Below are 23,944 nucleotides of genomic sequence, written 5' to 3' on the forward strand. Positions count from 1 at the left end.
GACCTCTGTATGTGGTTGGGCTAAACCTTTGGCATTATTTATTTTAATTAGACATCTCTATTTTTAAACAGTTGATGACTGTTTTAGTTGTTGAAGAGCCACATTGCAATGTTAAGTAAAGTCCTCTAAACGGTACTAATTCATTATGGAGGTCTATTTCATATTCAAATCAACAGAAAGTTTCAACAATTAATTTAACAGTTTGTACATAATGCCTTCTCTTTTGAACGTTTTCTTTTTTCACCTGGACAGACAGTTACAATCTGCCACTGCATCTTTCTGGGGCGTTTGAATGATCCAAAACCAGCAACTGACCTTAGATGGAAGTATTATGATAAAAGCAGCTGCTGAGAATGATGTAATATTGCTGTAATCGGTATCAACCTCATTTACAGAGATTTCTTTATTAATCTTTATGAAAAACACCAGTTCAAGAATGACATGAGAAATGACTCTGTAGTTGAATAGTTAATTTAGTATACAGTATGTAGTTACTTCCTGTGGCTTTTAGACAAAGACTCTTGGGTAAAGAAGGTTGGTCTAAGTTATGTAATTCAATATTATGGCAGCATAAAGAAGGCACGCCTGTTCAACACTCAGAATAAACAATGCTGTGAACTCTGTTGTGTCTAGGTCAGATTCCTGCTCCTACAGCGGCCTCTGGAGGAGGAGAGTCAGGCCTAATAAGGAGTTGGAGTTTTCCAGGAAGGGCGTTGGCTGCAGACTGGTTCCAGACTTTACGTGGTAAGTCACACATTACTCCCATTCTTACTCTGTGATTCACCACAGTTACTGTTGAGAACATTTAGAGAGAAACACTGTGAACGATTAAGACATTACAGGTTTCACACACTACTATGAGACCTTTTTTCAAATGTATAATTCATCTGTTATGCACGATTTAGAATTTTAATACATTCATTCATTTATTTAAAGGGGCCCTATTCTGCTTTTTATCGTTCTCCCTTTCCTGTAGGTTTTTGTGCACGTTACTGGCTAGTGTTCCAACCATAGTTTCCAACACATTGTACGTGATAGTCTAAGGGTCTGGCGGTTGACCAATCACAACAGAGACGGCCAGCTAACCAATCAGAGCAGACTGGGCTCTGGTTTCAGACAGAGGGGGAAAAGAGGTGCTGCAGCACAGGCAGTATGAGAAGAATTAAAGAGCTTTCTGAACATTAAAGCATGGAGACATGTAGAGACACTACATACTGATATACACCTGAACATCAGCAGGAGAGGACTCTTTAAAGTAGAGACACTACATACTGATATACACCTGAACATCAGCAGGAGAGGACTCTTTAAAGTAGAGACACTACATACTGATATACACCTGAACATCAGCAGGAGAGGACTCTTTAAAGTAGAGACACTACATACTGATATACACCCGAACATCAGCAGGAGAGGACTCTTTAAAGTAGAGACCCTACATACTGATATACACCTGAACATCAGCAGGAGAGGACTCTTTAAAGTAGAGACACTACATACTGATATACACCTGAACATCAGCAGGAGAGGACTCTTTAAAGTAGAGACACTACATACTGATATACACCTGAACATCAGCAGGAGAGGACTCTTTAAAGTAGAGACACTACATACTGATATACACCTGAACATCAGCAGGAGAGGACTCTTTAAAGTAGAGACACTACATACTGATATACACCTGAACATCAGCAGGAAAGGACTCTTTAAAGTAGAGACGCTATACATACTGATATACACCTGAACATCAGCAGGAGAGGACTCTTTAAAGTAGAGACACTACATACTGATATACACCTGAACATCAGCAGGAGAGAACTCTTTAAAGTAGAGACGCTATACATACTGATATACACCTGAACATCAGCAGGAGAGGACTCTTTAAAGTAGAGACACTACATACTGATATACACCTGAACATCAGCAGGAGAGGACTCTTTAAAGTAGAGACACTACATACTGATATACACCTGAACATCAGCAGGAGAGGACTCTTTAAAGTAGAGACACTACATACTGATATACCCCTGAACATCAGCAGGAGAGGACTCTTTAAAGTAGAGACACTACATACTGATATACACCTGAACATCAGCAGGAGAGGACTCTTTAAAGTAGAGACACTACATACTGATATACACCTGAACATCAGCAGGAGAGGACTCTTTAAAGTAGAGATGCTATACATACTGATATACACCTGAACATCAGCAGGAGAGGACTCTTTAAAGTAGAGACACTACATACTGATATACACCTGAACATCAGCAGGAGAGGACTCTTTAAAGTAGAGACACTACATACTGATATACACCTGAACATCAGCAGGAGAGAACTCTTTAAAGTAGAGACGCTATACATACTGATATACACCTGAACATCAGCAGGAGAGGACTCTTTAAAGTAGAGACACTACATACTGATATACACCTGAACATCAGCAGGAGAGGACTCTTTAAAGTAGAGACACTACATACTGATATACACCTGAACATCAGCAGGAGAGGACTCTTTAAAGTAGAGACACTACATACTGATATACACACTGAACATCAGCAGGAGAGGACTCTTTAAAGTAGAGACACTATACTGATATACACCTGAACATCAGCAGGAGAGGACTCTTTAAAGTAGAGACACTACATACTGATATACACCTGAACATCAGCAGGAGAGGACTCTTTAAAGTAGAGACACTACATACTGATATACACCTGAACATCAGCAGGAGAGGACTCTTTAAAGTAGAGACACTACATACTGATATACACCTGAACATCAGCAGGAGAGGACTCTTTAAAGTAGAGACACTACATACTGATATACACCTGAACATCAGCAGGAGAGGACTCTTTAAAGTAGAGACACTACATTCTGATATACACCTGAACATCAGCAGGAGAGGGCTTTGATGGAAATGCTAAAGAAAGAAACAGCCATTTCATTGACAAAAAAATACTTAGACAACTTTATTGTGTATGAAAATACTGTCTTACAAACACTTTTAAAGCTTTATTTATTATGACAAGATTCATTTTTTGTTCTGAAAGATAGACTATGCACAAAGCGAGCAGGAAAGATAAAGGGGGGAGTCGGGGTGTTTTTTTGGGGGGGGGGGGGGGGTGGGGGGAGTGGCTCTTTTGTTTTTGGTCTTCGAGTTTTCGCGACATTCGGCACATCATCTTCAGCCATTCTGTCAAACACAACTTTTTTAAGTACTTCCCTTTTTAACCTTTTAATTTATTCCATACTCGAAGGTGAACCACCACTAACACATCATGTTGATCTTAATCTGAATCAGAGGCTTCCTGTATCAAAAGCGTTTTTAATGAACATGCAGATCACATGTTGTGTCCCATTAAAACACACAAAGCATGTGAGATAAACCACGAGTAAGCTTTAGTTAAATGAGTTCACATACATGTGGCCTTTTCTTAAATCTAAGCAGGTTACTTTCTATTCTAATCCATATTACGGCTTTAAGAACAGCAGTGCCTACAACTGGATCACACTAGCAGCAGGTAAAACGACGGGGTTAGTAGAAGAGCATCATGACATCCACATGCTGAAGTGGACCGGACCAGTGCCGAGCGTTTCATCTGACTTTTATATGGACAATTAAAGATCTTAGATCAAAGTGTGCCATGGTATGTCAAATCTTACTTCTGACACACTTTGGTTCAGGTGCTCTCATTGTTCATAGGGAATCCATTATGAATGTGTGTAAGGGTAGCTCCTCCAGTGTAAACAGTAACCTTCCATCCAGCGCTGGGCTCACAATCTACTGCTGCTACACTACGCTAAGCTATCCTATCACTGTACACAATTCAGACTAATCTGCTAATGTCAACTTGTGTCCATGACTGAAAATGGAAAAAATAAAACATAAGGCACAATTGTATGGCTGACCATAATATAAAAAAGGTGCATCTTTTTGTAATCCCTCCCTCACTTTATTTACTGATGTGATTGGCAGAAGAACAAGAAATGACCATAAAGACAGGAAAATGTGTCCATGCATTCATCTTTGGGAAATCCTGGACTGGGTTGCAGTGATGATGTTAAAACTTGTTGAAAAACAGAGATCTGGCCGAGGGTAAACTGATGCGAGGGTTTATTTTGTAGTTGGTAACACTGTTATAAAATAAGACACACAAGAAAGCCAGAAATCTTAATTTGTAACATGGGAGGGACTTGTAAACAATTATCGGTTAGACTCTAGATAGATTTTCAGTTGTTTTAAACAGTGGTATACGTTTGTGATTTTCAGACAGTAATGTGGTAGGGGCTGCCGGGGATGTGATCATCTCCCCACTTCAGCACCAGGATGTACTCTCCCTTCTCCTTCAGCTGGTAGCTCACGTTGTACATGCGGCTGCCCAAATGTTTCACGAGGATCTCCTCACAGGGGACTTTGGGCCCGTCCACACCAACCAGGAGCATGTTACGCCCTGTGGATGGACACAGACAAATACATACATTAATATTAGCTTAGTATTGAGTAGTGCATGGTGACATTGTTGAAGGCCGACCCGGAGGTTAGCATCACAAGGGCTCACTCCACGAAACACTACGGGATTATTCCATAGGATTTAGACATTATCCAAAAATAAACTCAGTTTATAAAACTTAACATGTTTAGTTCAGCATGATAATCTCCACATATTAACACCACTTTAATGATTCATGAAGCCTTAATGCAATCACCAAAAGTAAAAAGCTAATGTTACACTACAAACAAATCAGTCACATTGCTGCGCGTCACCACCGCTAAGCTAAAGTTGGCTAATGCTCGTGTGACGACGTTTAGTAGTCTCATTTAGCCACTTGTTAGCAACTGCTGTTTTTATGACAAGTAGAAGCTTCATATATTCACCAGTGGGATTTTTGTTGAAAAACTATGTTGTAGAACAAAACATGAAAGTATCTTGAGCTTGTGTTAACCAAATAAGTGCTAAAATTCTAACTAATTTCCAAGTCTTACTACTCATTCCTTCAATGCTATACTGACTGAAAATAAATTAAAACACTGAAACCATTTTAAACGTTGTGTTAGCATGATACTGTTCCCTTATATTATTTGTGCCTCGAGTCTTGATGGGAAAATATGTTGGCTAAATATATTCACATGTTCGCTATAATCTCATGATTTCCCCTCAGCTTAACAATGTCCTTTCTTTAAAACTAGACTTACTGGATATATGCCTCCACCAACCAGGCAAGTTGCGGTTTGCTTACGTTTGACTAAAATAATTGTCATAATTATTATTTTTTAGAAGAGGCTCATTGTGTTTTTTCTGGTCATATCAACTTTTGACCATACAAATCAACTCTAAGCTTGTGCCTTTTCAATTTGAGTCCCATAACAGAGTCTGTGGGTCAATTGAATAGCACTTTTGCTTCTGCATTCAGGGATATCAAGAAAAAATTCCATCCACAAATGATCTGATTCAAATACTAGTATGTGCCCTTCATTCCCAGTCTGTGCTCAGGATTGAGACACAAACACTGTCCCAATACATCATTCCTGGGGAGGGGGGAAAGCATATTAAATGACTAGTTAACCACACAGTCACACACACCTGCTTTGCTGCAGTCGACACTGAAGCTGTTTTTCTGGCCGACGTAGGCCTTGGTCAGGCCCGTGCCCTTGGCCACCACCTTGCTGGCGTCTGACTGGGTGGGGGCCCCCGGCTGAGAACAGCTGATGGCCCGGGTCAGAGGGTCCACCATGACTGAAGAGGTTTCGTGCATACTGTGGCTGGACACAAGCTTGGAACCTGGAAGACAGAGAGGGGAGTGAAAGTTAATTTGGCGGATATTTAAAATTCAAATATTTTTTGCAGGTTTTAAATGTATTAATTTGCTTGAAAATCTAAAAGACTCCTCACCGGTGATCTTGGCTTTGAAGGGGCTTCCGCCGATGTGGTAAGGACCGCCGTATTTGATGGAAATTAGATAGTTACCAGGGGCCATGGGGGTGTATGTGACCCTGTAGCCCTCGGGGCACTCCACACAGTCCATCTTCACCTTGGAGGGCCCGTCGATTGTCACAGCCAACGCTCCGGGGCCCGCCTTGCTTGTATTCACCACAAATTCACATGCCGTTCCTGGAGACAGAGCAGGGAGGGGTGGAGGTGACTATGGGGACAACAGGAGGTTTAGCGTTGTGTTGTGTAATGAGGAGCAGTGCGTTACCTGTGGTTCCTCCCTCCAGTCCTGCTCCGTAAGCAGACACCATGCCAGGGTCTCCGGCCTGGCCCGTCTCTCCGACCCGGATCTTAAACGGACTGCCGGGGATGTGACTACCATTGAACTTCACATCAATTAGATAGAGGCCGTTCTCTCTGGGGATGAAGCGGACTGCGTACTTGTCTAGAGGAGAGAGGTGAGACGCATGATATTCTCCCTGAAATGTGCCTTTATATTATTGTAATATTAATAATAACCTTATTTACACCTTTAATGCGAGATGCAGCCCAAGTGCTTTACAAAGTAAGACATGATACATACAAAAAATAACAATGAGTAAACATAAAAAGTAAGAAACATAGTTAAATACAAGTTATGAAAACAAAAAAGGAAGAGTTAGATCCGAAACCATAAACAATAAAAAATGTGCCAAAAATAAAAAAGTTTTTTTTACTTTTCAAGGATATTTCTTGCGAAACAATTTAGGAAAAGGCATTGGAAGACCTGAGTGTGACCTTTTAGGGTTATAACATGAAAGGCAGTCCCTGATGTATGCAGGGGCCATGTTATGTCGCATTTCCACTACAGCGCGGAGCGCGGTTTAAGCGTGCCGTGCACGGCCCATATTTTGGTTGCGTTTCCACTAGGCGTAGTACCGGCTAGCTGAATTAATGCTTTGACAAGTCTGCTGACAGACGGCAGGCGAAACACCTTTTAAAACGCGTGTTTTCTGAATGGAGATCGGCTAAGCTAACGCAGTATATGCTCCGACCGTCCACACTCATAACAACGGCCTATACAGACATAAATAAACCAGCGACTGTATTAGCCATGACACAGGCAGTCTGTGGTTTGTACTTGTTTAACTTTTTAGTTTCTGAATAGATATGAAGAGCTGTGAGCTCTGAGGGCTAACAGCTAACGGCTGATGTTGGTTTTGTGTTTCGCATTGAAGATGACGTCACGGTTCCGCCTACACTGCGTTACTATAGTTACTACCCCAGCCACTAAACTGTAATGGAAACGCAGCATAAAGTGCGTCTGGCCTAACAAGGCCTAACTATACCGTACTAAGCCGAGCGAGGCCCTGCAGTGGAAATGCGCCATTAGTGTTAGTGTGAGGGCCATGTTAGTGTGAGGGCTATGTTAGTGTGCAGCCCTGCAGGGGCTCAGGTGGTCCCCGCTGTTACCTTGGTCGATCTCAGTAACGCAGCATTCCTCCAGAGCTCCAGATGGGCTGTGCACCTTGGCATCGATCACACCCTTCGCCCCGTTCAGGCTGACGGCAAACGATGCCGGCTGGTTCACCTTCAGACCCGACTCCTGCTCGACAACACAGACTCACACACTCAGCGCTGCATCACCATTATCTAACACCAACCAGATCCTGCTGTACGAAATACTCAGTACGCTGTTACTGAATACTGTCTCCATGCATGGTCACCACAGCATCATATTCACATAGCTCTACTACTGTTGACCTTACCTGGAGGATGCTAACAGGGCTAAAGAGGAGGGCTGTGCAGAGACGGACAGCAGAGGTGTGTGTGTGTGTGTGTGTGTGTGTGTGTGTGTGTGTGTGTGTGTGTGTGTGTGTGTGTGTGTGTGTGTGTGTGTGTGTGTGTGTGTGTGTGTGTGTGTGTGAGAGTCAGAAACAGAAGAGAACAGAGAAAGCTAAAGTGAGGTTTTTTGTGAGAATGAGCCAATTAGAAAGTAAATTTAGGGGTTTCTGTAATTATTCATATTCAATATGATAATTAACGGCCTCCAATGGAATCATATTGTGAGACGCAATAATGCCTCCTTTAGTGCAGTGTTTCTCAAACTTTTTCATACCAAGGACCACTTAACCAATCAAAAAACACTCGCGGACCACTTAACTCCACAAATATCAAAAAACACATCGTTTTTCTAGAACAGATTACAAATCGCCTGAAAATGGTACAAAAAAGTGGCAAAATGTTTGATGAAGGTGTTGCGCTGGGCTATATCATGCAATGGAAAGTTAAACTCGCTCCATTGCGGAGATATTCCCACGAGAGTGCGGAAAACTTAAATTTATTTATTTATTTCAAATAAGAAATGTTATCACTATACTCACGGACCACTAGGGGGCGCTCACGGACCACCAGTGGTCCGCGGACCACACTTTGAGAAGCATTGCTTTAGTGTGATAACAAGCTCATTCCAACTCAAATTGTATCTGATGTCAAATCATTTTAGGAAAAATATTTGGAAGATTGCAGTTTTGTGTCTAGAGTTCTTGTTTTACAGTTCAATGCCCTCAATAAAAATTGTGCATATATGGAGCTAGATATTTATTTTGTAATACCATTTCACTTGAAACAATTATGTTCAAAATAGGTGGTTATATAGGCTATTTTCTTTTATTGTATTTACAAATACCTATATGGAGATACGAAATGATTTATATTTTGATAGCAGATTAAGTCCACATCACCCAGCTCTCTGGATATGTCCACGCAGGTGAAGACACTCAGTGCATATAGAGGCCCATTACCCAAAAGAAAATAATTGAAAAAAGTTATGCACAATACAAATATAAATACTCACAGTAAGTTAATATTATGAGAGATATTTAGGATGATTTTAACTTAGTAAATTGATGGTTTACTTGGTATTCATTTCAAAATTTTTGATGTTTCTTTTTTTTTTGTATACTGAATGAATTCTCTCTCTTTATTCCACAGAGTGTATATATGAGAAAGAACAGAAAGGGAAGAAAGTAGCCCATGGAGACCTCTTTAACCCTTTAGCTCCCTGCATCATCTTTAGAGGGGAGGCTGTTGGCAGCCTTTAGAATGAGGCACGAGAAACACACACAGTCCTCTTGTTTCCCAGAAGCCCTCACACTGCCTCACAATGCAGCAACAGCAGCTCTTCGGCACCTTGGCCTGCTAACAGTCACTACTCTGCTTAAAGCTTCACTTTAACTAGGACAGCTCATTTTAAACATTTTTAATTTAAACCCAACTCCACACTATTAATGTGTTTACAACTAGACTTGTTTAATCTGATACAGTTAAGAGGAAAGTTCTGATCTGCTGCTGCTGCTGCTGCATTGGAGTCAGTGCACTGCGGCCTGGTGTGTGTGACCACGGATGTGTGTGTGTCTCAGAGCCTCACCTGAAGACTGGCAACAGTGAGGCGCCGGGCGTCGTCTGAGGGCGAGGCCACGGGCACGAGGAAGGGGCTGTCGGGGATGTGCTCCTCGTTGAAACGGATCGACACCTCGTAGTCTCCTGCAGGGGAGCGGGTTCAAGTCAGAATCAATATTATAAAACCAGCAACCTAATAGGGCATGCGAAAATGTCAGAAAATCCTTTTTTTTTGCCTTGGAAATATGAAGGTCTGCTGCTTTTCTCAGTTTTACATCAAATTTAATTGAATATGTTTTGATTTGGCATAACAAAAAATGGCATTCAAAGAAATTATCAAGGACATTTTTCACTCCATCTTGACATTTTAAAGACCAAACAATGAATCACTCCCGCTGAGGGAAAAAGCAGCACAGAGAGCTCGCTTTTAACCGTCTTTGTGTGAGAAAAAAGAAAAGGAAATTCTTCTCTGTCTAATGTGGTAAATAAACTTAAGTGTTGTTGAAAATCTAAATAAGTGTTTTTTGTTGTTGTTTTTTTTTTAAATCTCTCTCTCTCTCTGAGCTGTGGGCACCTGATAAGCCAACATCCCCCACTTTCATCACTTACAGCGGCCATCGTACGGGGCAAATGGAAAATGTAACCGGGGTGAAAAGGGTGTTATCTTTACTTAATTATGAATGTTGTTACATCAAGGCTGAAAATTCATTGTTTTTGTATTATATTTCCATTTTATCTTTTGGACGTGCAGATTCCCTGTTCTCCATCAGGGGGTGCTACAGCACCCTCAGCACCCCTACTTCCCACGGCCCTGACCCTGTCCCGCCTGTCCTCACCCGGCTCCTGCACGATGTAGGACACTCCACTGGAGCCGTCCTTGCGGTCCTCAAAGGCGATTTCAGCCTTGCTCGGCCCCTCCACAGCGATACTGAGGCCCCCGGCACCAGCCTCCCTCGTCCAGATGCTGAACTCAGCTGCAAACAACGCAGGGGCCAAAGCAGTCAGTCACACTGTGTAAAACAACAACAACAACAACAACAAACTAATAATCCAGCTCCACACCAACCTGGTACTCCAGCTTCTGCTCTCTCCAGCCCGGGCCCTCCAGCACGGACCTTGTGAGCCCCGCCCTCTCCCAGGGGCCCGACGGTAAACTGGAACGGGCTCCCGGGCACGTGTGCACCGTTGTATTTCACACACACGGTGTGCACACCGGTCTCGGTGGGTATGAAGCGGATGCAGTAGGTGTTGTTCTCCCCCTCCATGATGTCAGCCTTGTGCACCTGTCCAGACGGGCTGGTGACCTGCGCCGTCATGTCCGCTATGCTGATCTCTACACACACACACAGTGTGTTAGTCCAAATGTAATAACATCCATCTACCAGCACGACTTAAGATATTTAAAGCTAATTGTGTATTTAATTAAAGGTCCCATGTCATGCTTTTCCGGTTATTACCCATCCCCTTGTGTGTTATGAAGGTTTTTATGCATGTAAACGGTCTGCAGAGTCAAAACCCTCAAAGTACACCCTGTAGCGAGTAAAACTCTAACACAGAAAATACCTGTCTGTGCTGCCCCAGAACGCCTCGTTGGAGATTTCTCTTTTTCCATTTTTTTCTTCTGGGAACCAAGTGACTAATGACCAATCCGTGGAGCTCCTCACACACACACACACACACACACACACACACACTCTCTGCGGCAAAACTGTGACACGCTGGGGGGGGGGGGGGTGCTAGTGGAGCCTCGCAGCAGCGAAACTGTGGCGCGCTTACACTGTAGGTGCGAGCTAACCAATCAGAGCACCGTGGGCTCACAGGGAGGGGGGGGCAGGAGCTCCAACAAGGCGTTTAGGACAGAGAGTGAATACACATACTATACAGAGATGCTGTATGAGAAACCAATGTGAGTTTGGAACATTGAACAATGTAAATCTATTCTAGTATACCTCAACAAGGGAATTATGATCAGTAGAAATGACCATGACATGGGACCTTTAAAGGAATATTTGTGATTGTTGTGTGGTTTGATTGAAGTGTCACTCTTCTCTATAGTCACTAGTAGTAGTCACTACTCTAGCTACAGTAGATGTTGGTTCTGTAGGAATCTGTGTCAAATCTGTTGACATTAGTTAAAGTTACTCACCATAAGTCACTGGTGACACAAGACCAAGCTGTTTCAGCAAGACCTCTGTGTGTATTAAATTGAGGAAGGGTGTGTTTGCTTTCTAATCAAACTAGTTATTGTGTAAGAGGACGAATGTGTCCTTTTTTTCAAAAGTGACCCTGCTTTAAGGGCATGTAGAAAATTGCACATGCTCAAATTCAGCAACGTCAGTGTTTTCCAACAGGGAAATAATCACTTCTGTGACAGTTGCACATCCACCTGTGTCTAACTGTAAAGTGAGATTCAGTTGCCATGACCGCAGAGATTATGGTTCACACCTGGGATCTTGAGGCTGAGGTCACACTGGCTGCCCACGTTGGCCACTGAAGCCGCTCTCCTCTTCCTGGTGATGCTCTCCTTCATCCTGCCCTCCCCTGTCACCTTCACAGTGAAGGCGCTCCCTGTACACACATGATGAAGGATGGAGTTAGTCATTCAGTTCCACTCTGCTCTGCAGTCTCTGCTGTTTTTGAGGTAAGCACCTGGCACATGTTGGTCAGCGAACTTGATGTTGATGATGTAGTTTCCTGGCTCTGTGGGGCAGTAGGTGATCTTACAGGTGCCGTCCTCCTGGTCCTCTGTGTTGATGTCCACTTTACTGGGCCCCTCGATGGACAGGCTCAAGCCGCCATAGCCTGTATGGAAGAGAAAAGAGTGCAGGAATCAGAAGTTAGTCGATTCTTTGCATTCAAGTCCAAAGTCAAGCTGCATCACTGCTGTCACAGATCTATTCATACCACGATTGAGGGTCCATGTTTGTCTGCAGGTATATTTAAAGATTCTCAAAAGGTGGTTAGACTAATATGTTCATGATCAAAAGTTAAACAACTGTAAACCAGTAGGTACAAATATTAATCATATTAGGCAACATACATGTCTGCTTCATCTATCCTTTAAATATCTTTGATTTTTTTAGGCCATTATGAAATCACAATGGATTTCTAAAAGATGTATCATATATCATAATACAGTATTTATATACAATTCTATTTAAGAATATCTTGCAGGAATTAAAACAGAGCAAACACGATTAACAGCATATTATTGGTTGATAATTAGATTAATAAGCAAGATCATCCAAAAAAATAGCTATATATTATTTTTATAAAAATAATTTCTGTGCTTTTTTTACAGATCCATACTCCATGTCACAGTGTTTGGCAGGACTAGACATTTGGCTGTTTTTTTCCTTTAAAGACAAATTAAATGAATGTTGTTAACCCACTTTGTAGATTACAATGTTTGCGTAAAAGGAAACAAAGCAGACCCTCACAGATGCAGAAAGTATGACTCTGCCTTTAAAGCCCAGGTTGAGTCTAAAAGTATGAAACGTGTGATTTGAGTCCACACATCTTCAATGAAATGTGACAAATAACCACACATGGGGTATTGAATGAGTCCTGTACCTGCGTCCCGAGTGTCGATGATGAACTCGGCGGGCTCGAAGGTCCTGGCCTCGCTGAGGCCCGGTCCACTCACACGCACACGGCTGGCGTCGCCGATCTCTGATTGGTTGATCATAACAGCAATGGGGCTGCTGGGAATATGACGACCGTTCTTCTTGATGTTCACAAAGTGCTCTCCGATCTCCTTGGGAACAAATGAGATGCCTGTGCAGAAAAACCAACAGGGGGTTAGGAAGGTGACCCAGTTATCCTTCCTGTCCATTCCTCCCCCAAACACCCACACTCACCAACATGTCCGTTACGCAGCATCTTCAGCAGGCAGGGCTCCTCGCGGCCTGAAGGCGTGGTCAGGGAGGCGGTCAGCTGGCTCAGGTCGAACTCTCCGATGTCCAGAGGGATGTCTGCGGCGGAGCCCACCTTCAGATGGGACATCCTCATGGAGTCATCGCCTGAGGACAGCAGGACGGAAACACTCAGAGGAGAGGAGGTCTGTTCTGTCTGCTCTCTGGCAGGGGCAGTGAACAACTCATTCATAGTAACTCGCAGCAAGACAGCTTCTCTAGCTTTTCTTGACTCAGGGATTGCCGAGTCAGCATCATCATGTTTTTACTTTTGCTTTTTGGGGTCTCGTGGGGAGATCATGTGTTCGGCCGTGTGTATTAGTCCATGTATCTGTCTGCCTGAAACCAATCTCCCATACTGCTCGACCCATCAGTCTTTATCTTTTTGTGCTCATTGTACGCTGTACATTGTATCACTGTACGCAAATAAAAACTCTTGTGATTATGGTTATTTACAGGTTTGGAGTAAACCTATTTTATTGACTGTTTTATACCGGCATTAACTGATGAGTGTTCACGGAATATGTAGCGAGATTCAAATCTTAGGATAGGAGAGGAAAAGAAACTGCTAGTTACGTGAGTGTCTAACAAATCAACCACATTTGTATTCTAAATTGTCCTTCTGCATATGACCAGAAGCTGTGTAACAAAAGGGATAGTTGGTTCTTCTTCTGGGTTTCCATAGGCGCTTTCACACCGGAGTACTGTTCCCAGGAATAGTTCCGATAGTTCCTGGGATTTTGCGTTTTCACCAAAAAGATCTGGAACTACAAAAAATGTTTGCTAACCATTTCACACCTTTTTAGTCCCTGCTAGAGAGGGGACTTCCCTGGGGAGAAATAGGTTCCAATTTCTGATTGGCAGGGCGAATTGCAAACCAAGCCCGGTAAAACTCCATTTTATTTGCTCACATTAGCATTATTAGCATTAGCATTAGCACAGCGCACCAATGGAGAGAGACTAACTTATGGCAACACAAAATAAAACATGGGAGCGGTGGAGATGAGGAGGTGTCGGCGTTCTGGCGATTTACTCGGAAGGCTTCAGTAGAAGCTGCTGGGAGTCCCAGCAGCTTCTACTGAAGCCAGTCCCCAACTCTGGGGACTTCCGGCCGGGGACTTCAGGTGGCAGTATACGCCGTGAAGTGGTTTGCGGCCTGCCAGTAAACCCAAAGCAGAAGAAGAAGAAGCGACGTCAGCGGCTCCCTCGGGGACTTATTCCGTTGTGAACGCGATTTACTAGATAGTTCCAGGAAATAAAAGTTCATGGGACTATTCCTGGGAAAAGTACTTCGTGTGAAAGCGCCTCCTGAGATCAGGGATTAGCGCTGTGCGAAAATGTGAACAGTGTAATAATCTATGTGTTGCCAGATCATAAAGGAGCATTTAAGAACAGATGACCTCACCAGTAATCCTGGCAGAGAAGGGGCTGCCGGGGATGTGCTTGTCGTTGTATTTGACGAGGATGCTGTAGTCTCCAGGCAGGACGGGCAGGTAGGACACGGTGCAGGTCCCGTCCTGGTTGTCAAGACAACTGATGTCTGCCTTGGATGGACCCTCGATGGCCAGAGACAGACCGCCTGCATAGACATGATATGAACAGGGATCTGTGTGATTAAATGTGTCCTTACTACTACGTTGTTATTGTACAATTGTAATCCGCTCTCCGGTCTCTTGTGGTGTTATGTGCAAGTTAGAGCATAAGTTTGAGCAAGCTGAGGCGTTGAAAATAAAACAAAATTATGGAAACATTGTCAAATTGTTATTGTGGTATGCACGTCAGATGTATACCGCTATATAGAGAGGGGCAACATCTCTTTACAACTTATTAATGTTCTATACAATATTTGTATATATGCTGCTACTTTTTATTTTATTAGCTCGTGCTTACCTCTTTTTTTTTTATATCTTAGGCTACTCATTTTATGTTTGCCTTTTATCTGCACTGTGGCTTTGCTGTTGTAAATGTGTACATTCCCCAGCTGTAGGATGAATAAATGATTTCTGATGGAGATGTGAGTGCTACATACCCTCTCCTGCGTCTTTGGTGTTCACAGTGAAGACGGCAAGCTTGTTGACGGTCCCGTGGATGAGGCCCGGGCCGTAGGCACTGACGTTGCCGCTGTTCATATAGTCCACATAGAACTGTAAGGGACTTCCTGTAAATGGCCGCCAAGAGAAGAATAATAATTTCTCACGCATCTTTTAACATTTCTGTTTTTAAATTGCAAACACGTGTGAGGTCAGTCGTACCGGGGATGTGGATGCCGTCATATTTGATGTCCATCTCGTGCAGCCCGGCCTCAGTGGGAGCATATTTGACGGTCACAGTGCCATCCTTGTTGTCTGTGATGTCAGGCTTGGCCACCTTACCTGATGGCATCCGGACCTCGCCTTAAACAGAAAACAGAGACGTGCTGTGAGATACACGTAGCACAGAAATCTCCCCTCAATCAATTCAAAACCTTTATTTATCCAGGTAAAATCCCATTGAGATCAATGATCTCTTTTTCAAGGGAGACCTGCAGCAGTAGGTTCCACAAGAAGACATAAAAACATAAACAACAGAACAACAAAAGGACATCATACAGCAAAATGTACAGGGATTACAATTTACATATTTAACCACATGTACAGGTACCAACAGCATCTGATTTTGTAGCATCCAACCAAGCTTTAAAAACATGTAGTGGTACTAGCTTGGTAATTTTCCATTCTTTTTGCAGACTGTTCCATGTTAGTGGAGCTGCACATCTAAAAGCTTTCTTCCCTAAGACAGTCCTAGCACTTGGCACATTTAATAAAACCACAGCATGCGATCTCAGGCAATAAGTACTTTCAATTCGCAGAGAGATCAGGGAGCAGATATAAGATGGTAGTTTATCCAACATGGCTTTGTAAATGAAAAAGTACCAGTGACTGAGCCTCCGTACAGTAAGTGATGGCATAACTGCCTTGGTATACAGGGTACAGTGATGCGTAAGTGCTTTACAATTTGTCAAAAATCTCAGTGCACTGTGATACGCAGCATCTAACTTGCTCAGGTAATTGGCAGGTGCATTCATATACAACAAATCACCATAGTCCAGCACAGGTAAAAAGGTCACAGTGACTAGCCTTTTCCTGGCCTCAAGCGAGAAACAGGACTTATTTCTGTAAAAGAAACCTAGCCTAACCCTCAGCTTTTTAAGCAGGTTATTGACATGAAGTTTAAAAGTGAGACAGTCATCAAGCCAGATACCAAGGTATTTGTAACAGGTAACCACTTCAAGTTGTATTCCTTGCGTAGTTACAATATCCAAAGCAGTCTCTGGTGTATTTTTAGCTTTAGCTTTCGAAAAGTGCATTACCTTGGTTTTATCCACATTTAAAAGAAGCTTAAGCTCAGAGAGCTGAGCCTGAATAATGTTAAAAACAGCCTGTAATTTAACAACAGCCTCGTTAATCGAGGGACCTGCACAGTACATAACGGTATCGTCCGCATACAAATGTAAGGTTGCTCCTTCGACATTTTCACCTAAACTATTCATATAGATAGAGAATAATAGCGGACCTAAAACTGAACCTTGTGGTACACCATTAGTAATGTTTAACCACTCAGAAGACAGCCCATCAAACTGAACACATTGGGACCTTTCAGAGAGGTAGTTTACAAACCACCCTACTGCATGGCTGGACATGCCTATACTGGCTAGCCTCTGCTTTAAGATGCGATGATCGACAGTATCAAAAGCTTTGGAAAGGTCAATAAATAGAGCTGCACAACTCTGCTTATTATCTAAAATACTCGTAATGTCATTCACCACTTTCATTGTGGCAGTGATGGTGCTATGTTGCTTTCTGAAGCCTGACTGATGTTTAGACAGGATGTCATTGTTACATAAAAACACCTTTACCTGTTCACTCACTAGGCGTTCAAGAACCTTGGCCAGAACTGACAATTTAGAGATGGGTCTATAATTGTTTAATAAGGTGGCCTCCCCTCCTTTTAGTAGTGGCAGGACATAAGCTGACTTCCATACTTTTGGGATTTTGTTCGTGCTGAGAGAGAGGTTAAAAAGAGTAACAACATCAACAGTAAAAGGAGTAAAACTGAAAGGGTTTTCCAGACCACATTGTTCTGAGTCACCGACTGTAGTGTTCACAGAAGCAGAATTAGAAACAGAATGAAACAGAGAGCCACAGGACACAAAATGCTCATTAAAACAATTTAGTATGGTGGCCCTATCCGATATAGTGCCAGATGCTGTGGTAAGGCACGGAGGTAGCTCATTACGGATATCACCGGTGGATATCGATTTTATGGCTTTCCAGAATTTTCTAGGGTTGTTCAGGTTCTTTGTGGTAACTGACAGATAATACTTAGATTTAGCACTTTTTGACATGTGAAGTGAAGCTATTTCTTAGCTGCCTAAAACGCAGCCATTCTACCTCTGAGCCTGAATTCCTAGCCTTTGCCCAGGCCTTGTTTCTCTCATGTAGGAGAATAGATAATTCAGCAGAAAACCAAGGATTGTCTCGTCCCTTCACTCTAAATGTACGCAGGGGTGCATGTCTATCTATAATTTCCATAAAACCAAGATAAAAATAAGACCATGCAGTTTCTACATCAGCACACAGATCGATTTTTCCCCAATCAAACCCAAACAGATCATGAACAAAACCCTGCTCCACAAAATGTGTTTTGTCTCTCTTGATGATAATACGAGGTTTAACCTTTTGGACCTTAGTGTCCCTAATTGTGGCTACAACACAGTGGTCACTCAGATCATTCACAAATACTCCCACAGATGAATATTTATAGGGAACATTAGTTAAAATGAGATCAATTAGGGAGGATTTATTTGGGGACTTAATATTAGGGCGAGTAGGACTGTCAACAATCTGAGTAACATTTAAAGAGATACAAAGGTTTTTTAAATCCTCTGACACTGCAGTTAACCAGTCCCAGTTAAAATCTCCAAGTAGCACTATTTCCTTGTAGTCTAGTTGCAATAAAAGATTTGCTAGCGAAGACAAGGAGTCTTTGACAGCTGAGGGGGGTCTGTAACAGCCCACCACCATGACCTGTTGACCCTTTGCCACTTCTATATTTAAGGCTACAAATTCAAATTGCTTACTGATCGATTTGGAAACTAATGTGGTTACACTGAACTTATTCTTAACATAAATGGCAACGCCACCACCTTTATTAGGCCGGTCGGTACGATACACATTAAAACCATTTAAGGCAATGTCAGAGGCCAAAATAGATTTGTTTAGCCATGTTTCTGATAAAACAATGACGTCAGCGTCAGTCGAGCTCGCCCAGATACAGACAAAATCTAGTTTACCTAACAGACTGCGCACATTCAAGTGGATGAAACCCAACCTAGATCTAGCTTTAAAATCAGCAGGAGTAGCGATCTGACTACTACTACTACGTTCAATGTTCCTCTACACGCTTTAATGTTCAAGATAAACTCCATTTAGAGGGAACATTTGAGCCTTTGCAGAGCATTTACATGCACAAACCCTATATTACGCACTACACGTAAGGGAAAACCCCAATAAGCATAATAGAGCCTCTTTAATGTTTTGGGACAAATCAGTTATCAGGTTTTTTGGTTATTGTTTTTTAGCTTATAAATGTGGACTCTCTCCAACTTTAGATGTGTAAGTGATATATATATTTTAATTCTTTCTTTTAAGTGTCTGGGTCCCTATTCTAAAGCTTCGGATGTCCCATTTCACAAATCTACATTACGTCTTGTGATTTTATTTTAAACTGTGATTGAAGTGACTTCCATTACCTGTGATCTCTCCCTTCTGGATGGTGAATGGGATGACCAGGTCGAATGGTCTCAGCCCCGCCACATCCAGACCGTTCATTCCCATTGGTCTGTCTGTTGCCTGGGAGACAGAGAGCAGGGGTCAGACATGGTGACAGTCGGGTTACAGTGGCAGCATACGTCATGGACACAATGAACACAGCGCAGGACAGAGGGACAAAGTTTCCAAACACCAACAGAGAGAATGGGATGAGACAATCATGAGATGGAATGACTGATCATGGTCAGGATGATGACACCGACACACACTGCGAGAGACAATGATGAGGACAAAAACACTGGTAGGTCAGGGGACCATGACAAAGCACACTTAGCCATTTTGTAAAATGTGGAGCAGCTGACACGCCCACATTGATCATTCTCAAAATGGCTTTTGTCTCAACTTAGGGCACTGCTGAACAGATGGATGCATAATGGTTGATGGATGAATATTTTACTTCCAGATTTCATGGGAAATATTTCCCAAGTTGCTGAATAAACTTGATTTGGAGATGCAATATTAATAATTGTTGATATTGTGCAGCTCTGTTGCACTGTCCATGTTGTTTAAGGAAACCTGTTTAGGAGGTAGGGAGAGAAATGAGAGAAAAGTCCCCTCAGAGGAAAACACCTGCAATGAGAGACAGCACACACTGACGCAGGCTGATGAAAAGAGGTCATGTATGATGAGGAGGGGGAGGAGAGGAAGGAGGAGATGAAGGTAGAAGCTGAACAAAAAATGATTTGAGAGGGATGAGAGGCTGGAGGCAGAGGTTTAGGTACCCAGGGCTGTTGAGCGTAGTACTGGGGGATTTGGCTCTGTTGCATGAGCTGGTCTGATGGAGCTCCTTCCAGCGCCTGAGGGGGGTGGGAGGTGGTGAGGGGGAGGTAGGGGTTGTGGAGAGGGTCAAAAAGATGGAAGGGATTGGAGGGGAATAAAACAGTCAGAGTGATTTAGAAAATGTTGATTGGGAACCAATCACGGAGCTTCTGTAGAGAGAGACAGCGTCAAGGAGCTGTGATCCATGCAGCACCCCTCAATTCACTCATCCATATCCAGTCAAATGCATTGCTCTTAAATCATTGCAGGTTTGCACAATTAGTAACGCTGTGCCTTCATATCTTTTGGGGATGCTAAGATGCGTATATCGGGCAAGTCCATTTGTTGGTTTAGTCAGAGCTATGGAATATAACATCATTCATCTTTGCTCACTTTATTTGACCCTTGAAGTGCATAATAATTCAAGTTAAATAACATAAAACAATGTCAAATCACCCATTATATAATTAGCACCGCCATTAGAAACAAAATATTTTTGGTTATCTTAAAAAAATGTAAACTGTAAAATATTTAGGCATTTATCAAAAATATTTGATTAGTAGATCATTATGTACTCTAACAATGATGATCTTCTGTGGCCCTGTAACTGGCTCTTCATCAAACCCACATCAGATCAGAGTGTGAAGGTAGGGAAGGCCAAATGTGAATTGTATGGGTTACCGAGGGTATGCCGCAGGGATCCATCCCTGTGCTGTTCACTAAGTTCCTGCAAAACTCAACTTAAATTAAGACAGGCAGTCTTTCTGTTTGTGTTATATTGTTTGTTCTTGATTTTCTTTTCCACTAAACTGCTTAACAGGGAATTATTTTCAGCCAACTGAAAAAAGGGAATTTTTATTCACTCACCGTGACTTGGAAGGGACTGTTAGGGATGTGCTCCCCTCCGAAGCGAACGCAGATGACATACTCGCCAGGCTGCGGTGCCGTGTAGAAGATGTCGAATGTGCCGTCCTCGTTTTCAACAACGTCCACGTCGAGCTCCGCCCCCTCGGGCGTGCACACGCTACATGTCACCTTCCCTTTCCCAGCAGCCTTGGCGTCCACTGTGATGACTGTCTGTTCGCCAATCTGGATGGTTGGGCCAACACCAGCGCCTTAAGAATTTAGAAGAAGATTCAGATATATTTGTTATGATTCATTTGATCTTATAGAGACACAAGCAGGCGCACACTACCTCTCAACATTCAGCATGCACATTCCAGAACCATGACACCAGGATGAGGTTGGATGAGATCTAGTCATGTTATTTCCATCTTCTGTATGTTGTTACTAATGACTCTTTTGTTATTATCATACAGTTTCCCATATAGAACTGAAAACTAGATTAGCCATTCCACCATGCCATCCTACCTACTCTGTTAGTCCATTAGTCTGTGCACAAAAACATGAGAAAGAAAAGAAACGGTTATGACAGTAAGTGGGAAATTAGATGGGAGGATGTAAAGGTAGAGAGAAAGAATAAGAAAGAGAATGGGATGTCTTGAAAGCTGGTGCCACTATCCTCCATGCCGAGAGAAAAGGTAGAGTAATTCCTCTACTTTACGAAGTTGTTCAGAAGGCTTACCTAAACCGTGACCGCCGATTGAGACTGATAATAGGAACGGTGAGAAGCAGGGGAGCGAGGAAAAAAAAGTGACAAATAAAAGACAGTCAGGTGGGGGTGGGGGTGGTGGGAGGAAATACATGTGCTCCAAACACTTGAATGGAAACAAACGGTGATGGTGTGAAGCAGGGAGGATGTGTGTGTGTCTGTGTTTGTGTGTATGTGTGTGTGCTCAGCAGGGACCTGGGTGATGGGGGGTGTAACTGAGGTGAACAGCGTGAGGAACACCACATATTTCACAAACAATTTGATATGAGCAGCAGGTACACCGAGGGATTACATCTTAAAGGATCATTAACAATCTCACAGATAAGAGTTTTCTTTTACGATTGTTATGACCTTTATGTCAATAAACATAATCATTTGCAGAGAGAACTTCATTAAAGTTATAAGGACAGTTATATGCATAATGGTTCCTGACAATAATTAAAACATATTGTAAAGCAGTTTTAGATTGACTTAAGAGGTAAAATGTTATAATGCCACACATGTGTCATACATTGTAATCTTTTGTGGGTCAATGCTTCCTTTAAATGAAATGAAAAATATATAATTTAAATCTAAAATATCAGTGAGTGTGCAGCAAGTAGCCTAAATACTGTGGTACTAAAACAGTTATTATAAAATGCTTTATAATGTATTATGCTTATTTTTATAAAGCATTATGAACATTTAAGAAAACTGACGTCTAGCTAGATAGATAACTGAAGCTAGAGCTAGTCACCACTTAGCTTAGCATAACGATGAAAGAGGAAAGACAACCCATCCACCAGCACCTCTAAAGTTCTCTAATGTTTATTATACATCTTAGATGTTTAATACATAACAAAGAAAACCAAATAACTTTTTTTTGTACTGTTTAAATTATTGGCTATTTCCCCTTGCTTCACTGTTTATGCTAAGCTAAGCTAACCATGTCATCTGACAGTTCATTCAAGCTTCTCATGAAACTCTCTGCAAATAAGTGAGTAAGTGCTTGTCCTACTGTGTCAAACTGTGGATGGATCATTTATAAAAAACATTACAACAGTATGATTTCTTGTTTTCCTAATTCTTTTTAAGAATAACCGGCTGCTAATTTGTGTTTTCTATTACACAATTGGAATCATCTTCAGAGCTGCTAGCTGCTTTACACCTCATTTTGCAACAACATTTGCATGTGTGGAGACATACAATCCTGGTGAGAATCGGATCTTCATCTGAGAAATATGGTAACATAAAACTGTTAAATTCATTATCATGCAGAGACATTTTTTATTTCTTCTCGTCTCATATGGGTTTTTTGATGGCAGATATAAAAATCTAATTGTGGGACTTGTGTGTAAGGTCATTTTTTAAACACATGTCAACAGCTATAAAAGCAGCAGTCCGGAACATACCTGTGACTGTGCACTTGCTGGCGTCTCCGGTGGGCAGCGCCCTGATGCGGTAGGGGGAGTATGGGATCTCATCCCCTCCGTACTTAATGAGGATGGTGTATCTGCCCGTCATGTCGGGTACATAGGACACCAGGTAGGTCCCGTCATGGTTGTCACGGATATTAGCCTTCTTAGGCTTCCCCTCTGGATCCTGCAGGGGTTAAAAGGGAACAATGTTTGAAAACAACAACAGAAATAACTAATTGTAACTGTTATTATCTGCATCATATGGGTACACTCACAGTGATCTGCACCGCCAGCAATCCCTCGCCGGCATCTTTGGCATCAATGGTGAACTCGACGGGCAGAGAGGCGGGCACCCCGGTGGTGTTGAGGCCGGGGCCGCTGGCTCGCACCTTACTGGCATCATGGGTGGGGAGCACCTTCACCTTGTAGGGGCTGATGGGGGAGGATGCATTATCACAAAAATACACTTTTATTTTTCATTCAATGCAGTAAAGGTAAAAGAAAGCTAAGTCAGTTGAAGCAAGAGGGCATAAATCAAACTACGTTGTTTTTGTCCAAAGAACTCAAATCGTATGGTAAAATCATTTCAAACTTTATGACAAATAAGAGTCAAAATGTTAAGAAAGTTATGAATTTAAGATGCACTCAAGTGCAGGGGTTGACAAAATAATGCAATACCAGAAAATGTAAAAGAAATGGTACATCTACAGATCACGATGCATTTTTTAAGATTAACCAAAGACCATTAAAGTCTGTTCTTCTATTTAGAAGTACAGAATATTGGTTAAATAAGCTTGAAGTCAATATTAGAAACAAAACATAGAAACTAAAGAATGATTAGAATATCTTTGTTGTACTTGAGTCTGTGTGTTACCTGCGTGGGATCTCCTCATCAGCGTATAACACATTAATGGAGTAGGGTCCCTCTCTGGTGGGAACATAGTTGACTGTGTGAGTCTGATCACCATTATCCACCACCTCCACAGGCTCCACCACTCCTACACACAGACACACAAAACATTGGGATAGTGTAAGTACACAACTAATTAAATTACAGGACACAGATCCAGTTTTATTTACT

At 42.3% G+C, this 23,944-nt stretch overlaps 1 protein-coding gene across 5 annotated transcripts in view; it reads right to left on the reverse strand.

The window, feature by feature from the left end:
• Window positions 1-3,111: 3,111 nt before the first annotated feature.
• flna (filamin A, alpha (actin binding protein 280)) overlaps window positions 3,112-23,944 on the reverse strand; it is a 60,826-nt gene continuing 39,993 nt past the window's right edge. Inside the window, exons 27-48 of one of the 5 annotated variants that reach the window (XM_034208668.1) lie at window positions 23,738-23,861; window positions 23,139-23,295; window positions 22,858-23,047; window positions 21,440-21,463; window positions 20,722-20,969; window positions 19,818-19,892; window positions 19,017-19,116; window positions 15,478-15,618; window positions 15,255-15,383; window positions 14,631-14,804; window positions 13,172-13,333; window positions 12,885-13,088; window positions 11,961-12,113; window positions 11,757-11,879; window positions 10,378-10,644; window positions 10,148-10,285; window positions 9,340-9,455; window positions 7,383-7,515; window positions 6,199-6,375; window positions 5,892-6,110; window positions 5,583-5,780; window positions 3,112-4,451 (exon numbers count right to left, since the gene is read on the reverse strand). In XM_034208668.1, coding sequence (XP_034064559.1) covers window positions 4,267-4,451; window positions 5,583-5,780; window positions 5,892-6,110; window positions 6,199-6,375; window positions 7,383-7,515; window positions 9,340-9,455; window positions 10,148-10,285; window positions 10,378-10,644; window positions 11,757-11,879; window positions 11,961-12,113; window positions 12,885-13,088; window positions 13,172-13,333; window positions 14,631-14,804; window positions 15,255-15,383; window positions 15,478-15,618; window positions 19,017-19,116; window positions 19,818-19,892; window positions 20,722-20,969; window positions 21,440-21,463; window positions 22,858-23,047; window positions 23,139-23,295; window positions 23,738-23,861 — 3,437 coding nt within the window. In that variant the 3' untranslated portion in view covers window positions 3,112-4,266. The remainder of the gene's footprint in view (window positions 4,452-5,582; window positions 5,781-5,891; window positions 6,111-6,198; window positions 6,376-7,382; window positions 7,516-9,339; window positions 9,456-10,147; window positions 10,286-10,377; window positions 10,645-11,756; window positions 11,880-11,960; window positions 12,114-12,884; window positions 13,089-13,171; window positions 13,334-14,630; window positions 14,805-15,254; window positions 15,384-15,477; window positions 15,619-19,016; window positions 19,117-19,817; window positions 19,893-20,721; window positions 20,970-21,439; window positions 21,464-22,857; window positions 23,048-23,138; window positions 23,296-23,737; window positions 23,862-23,944) is intronic. The other 4 variants (XM_034208667.1, XM_034208669.1, XM_034208670.1 and 1 more) reach the window with 4 other exon arrangements.

The sequence above is a fragment of the Gymnodraco acuticeps genome, unplaced genomic scaffold (genome assembly GCF_902827175.1).
Source record: "Gymnodraco acuticeps unplaced genomic scaffold, fGymAcu1.1, whole genome shotgun sequence".
NCBI classification, from domain to species: Eukaryota; Metazoa; Chordata; class Actinopteri; order Perciformes; family Bathydraconidae; genus Gymnodraco; species Gymnodraco acuticeps.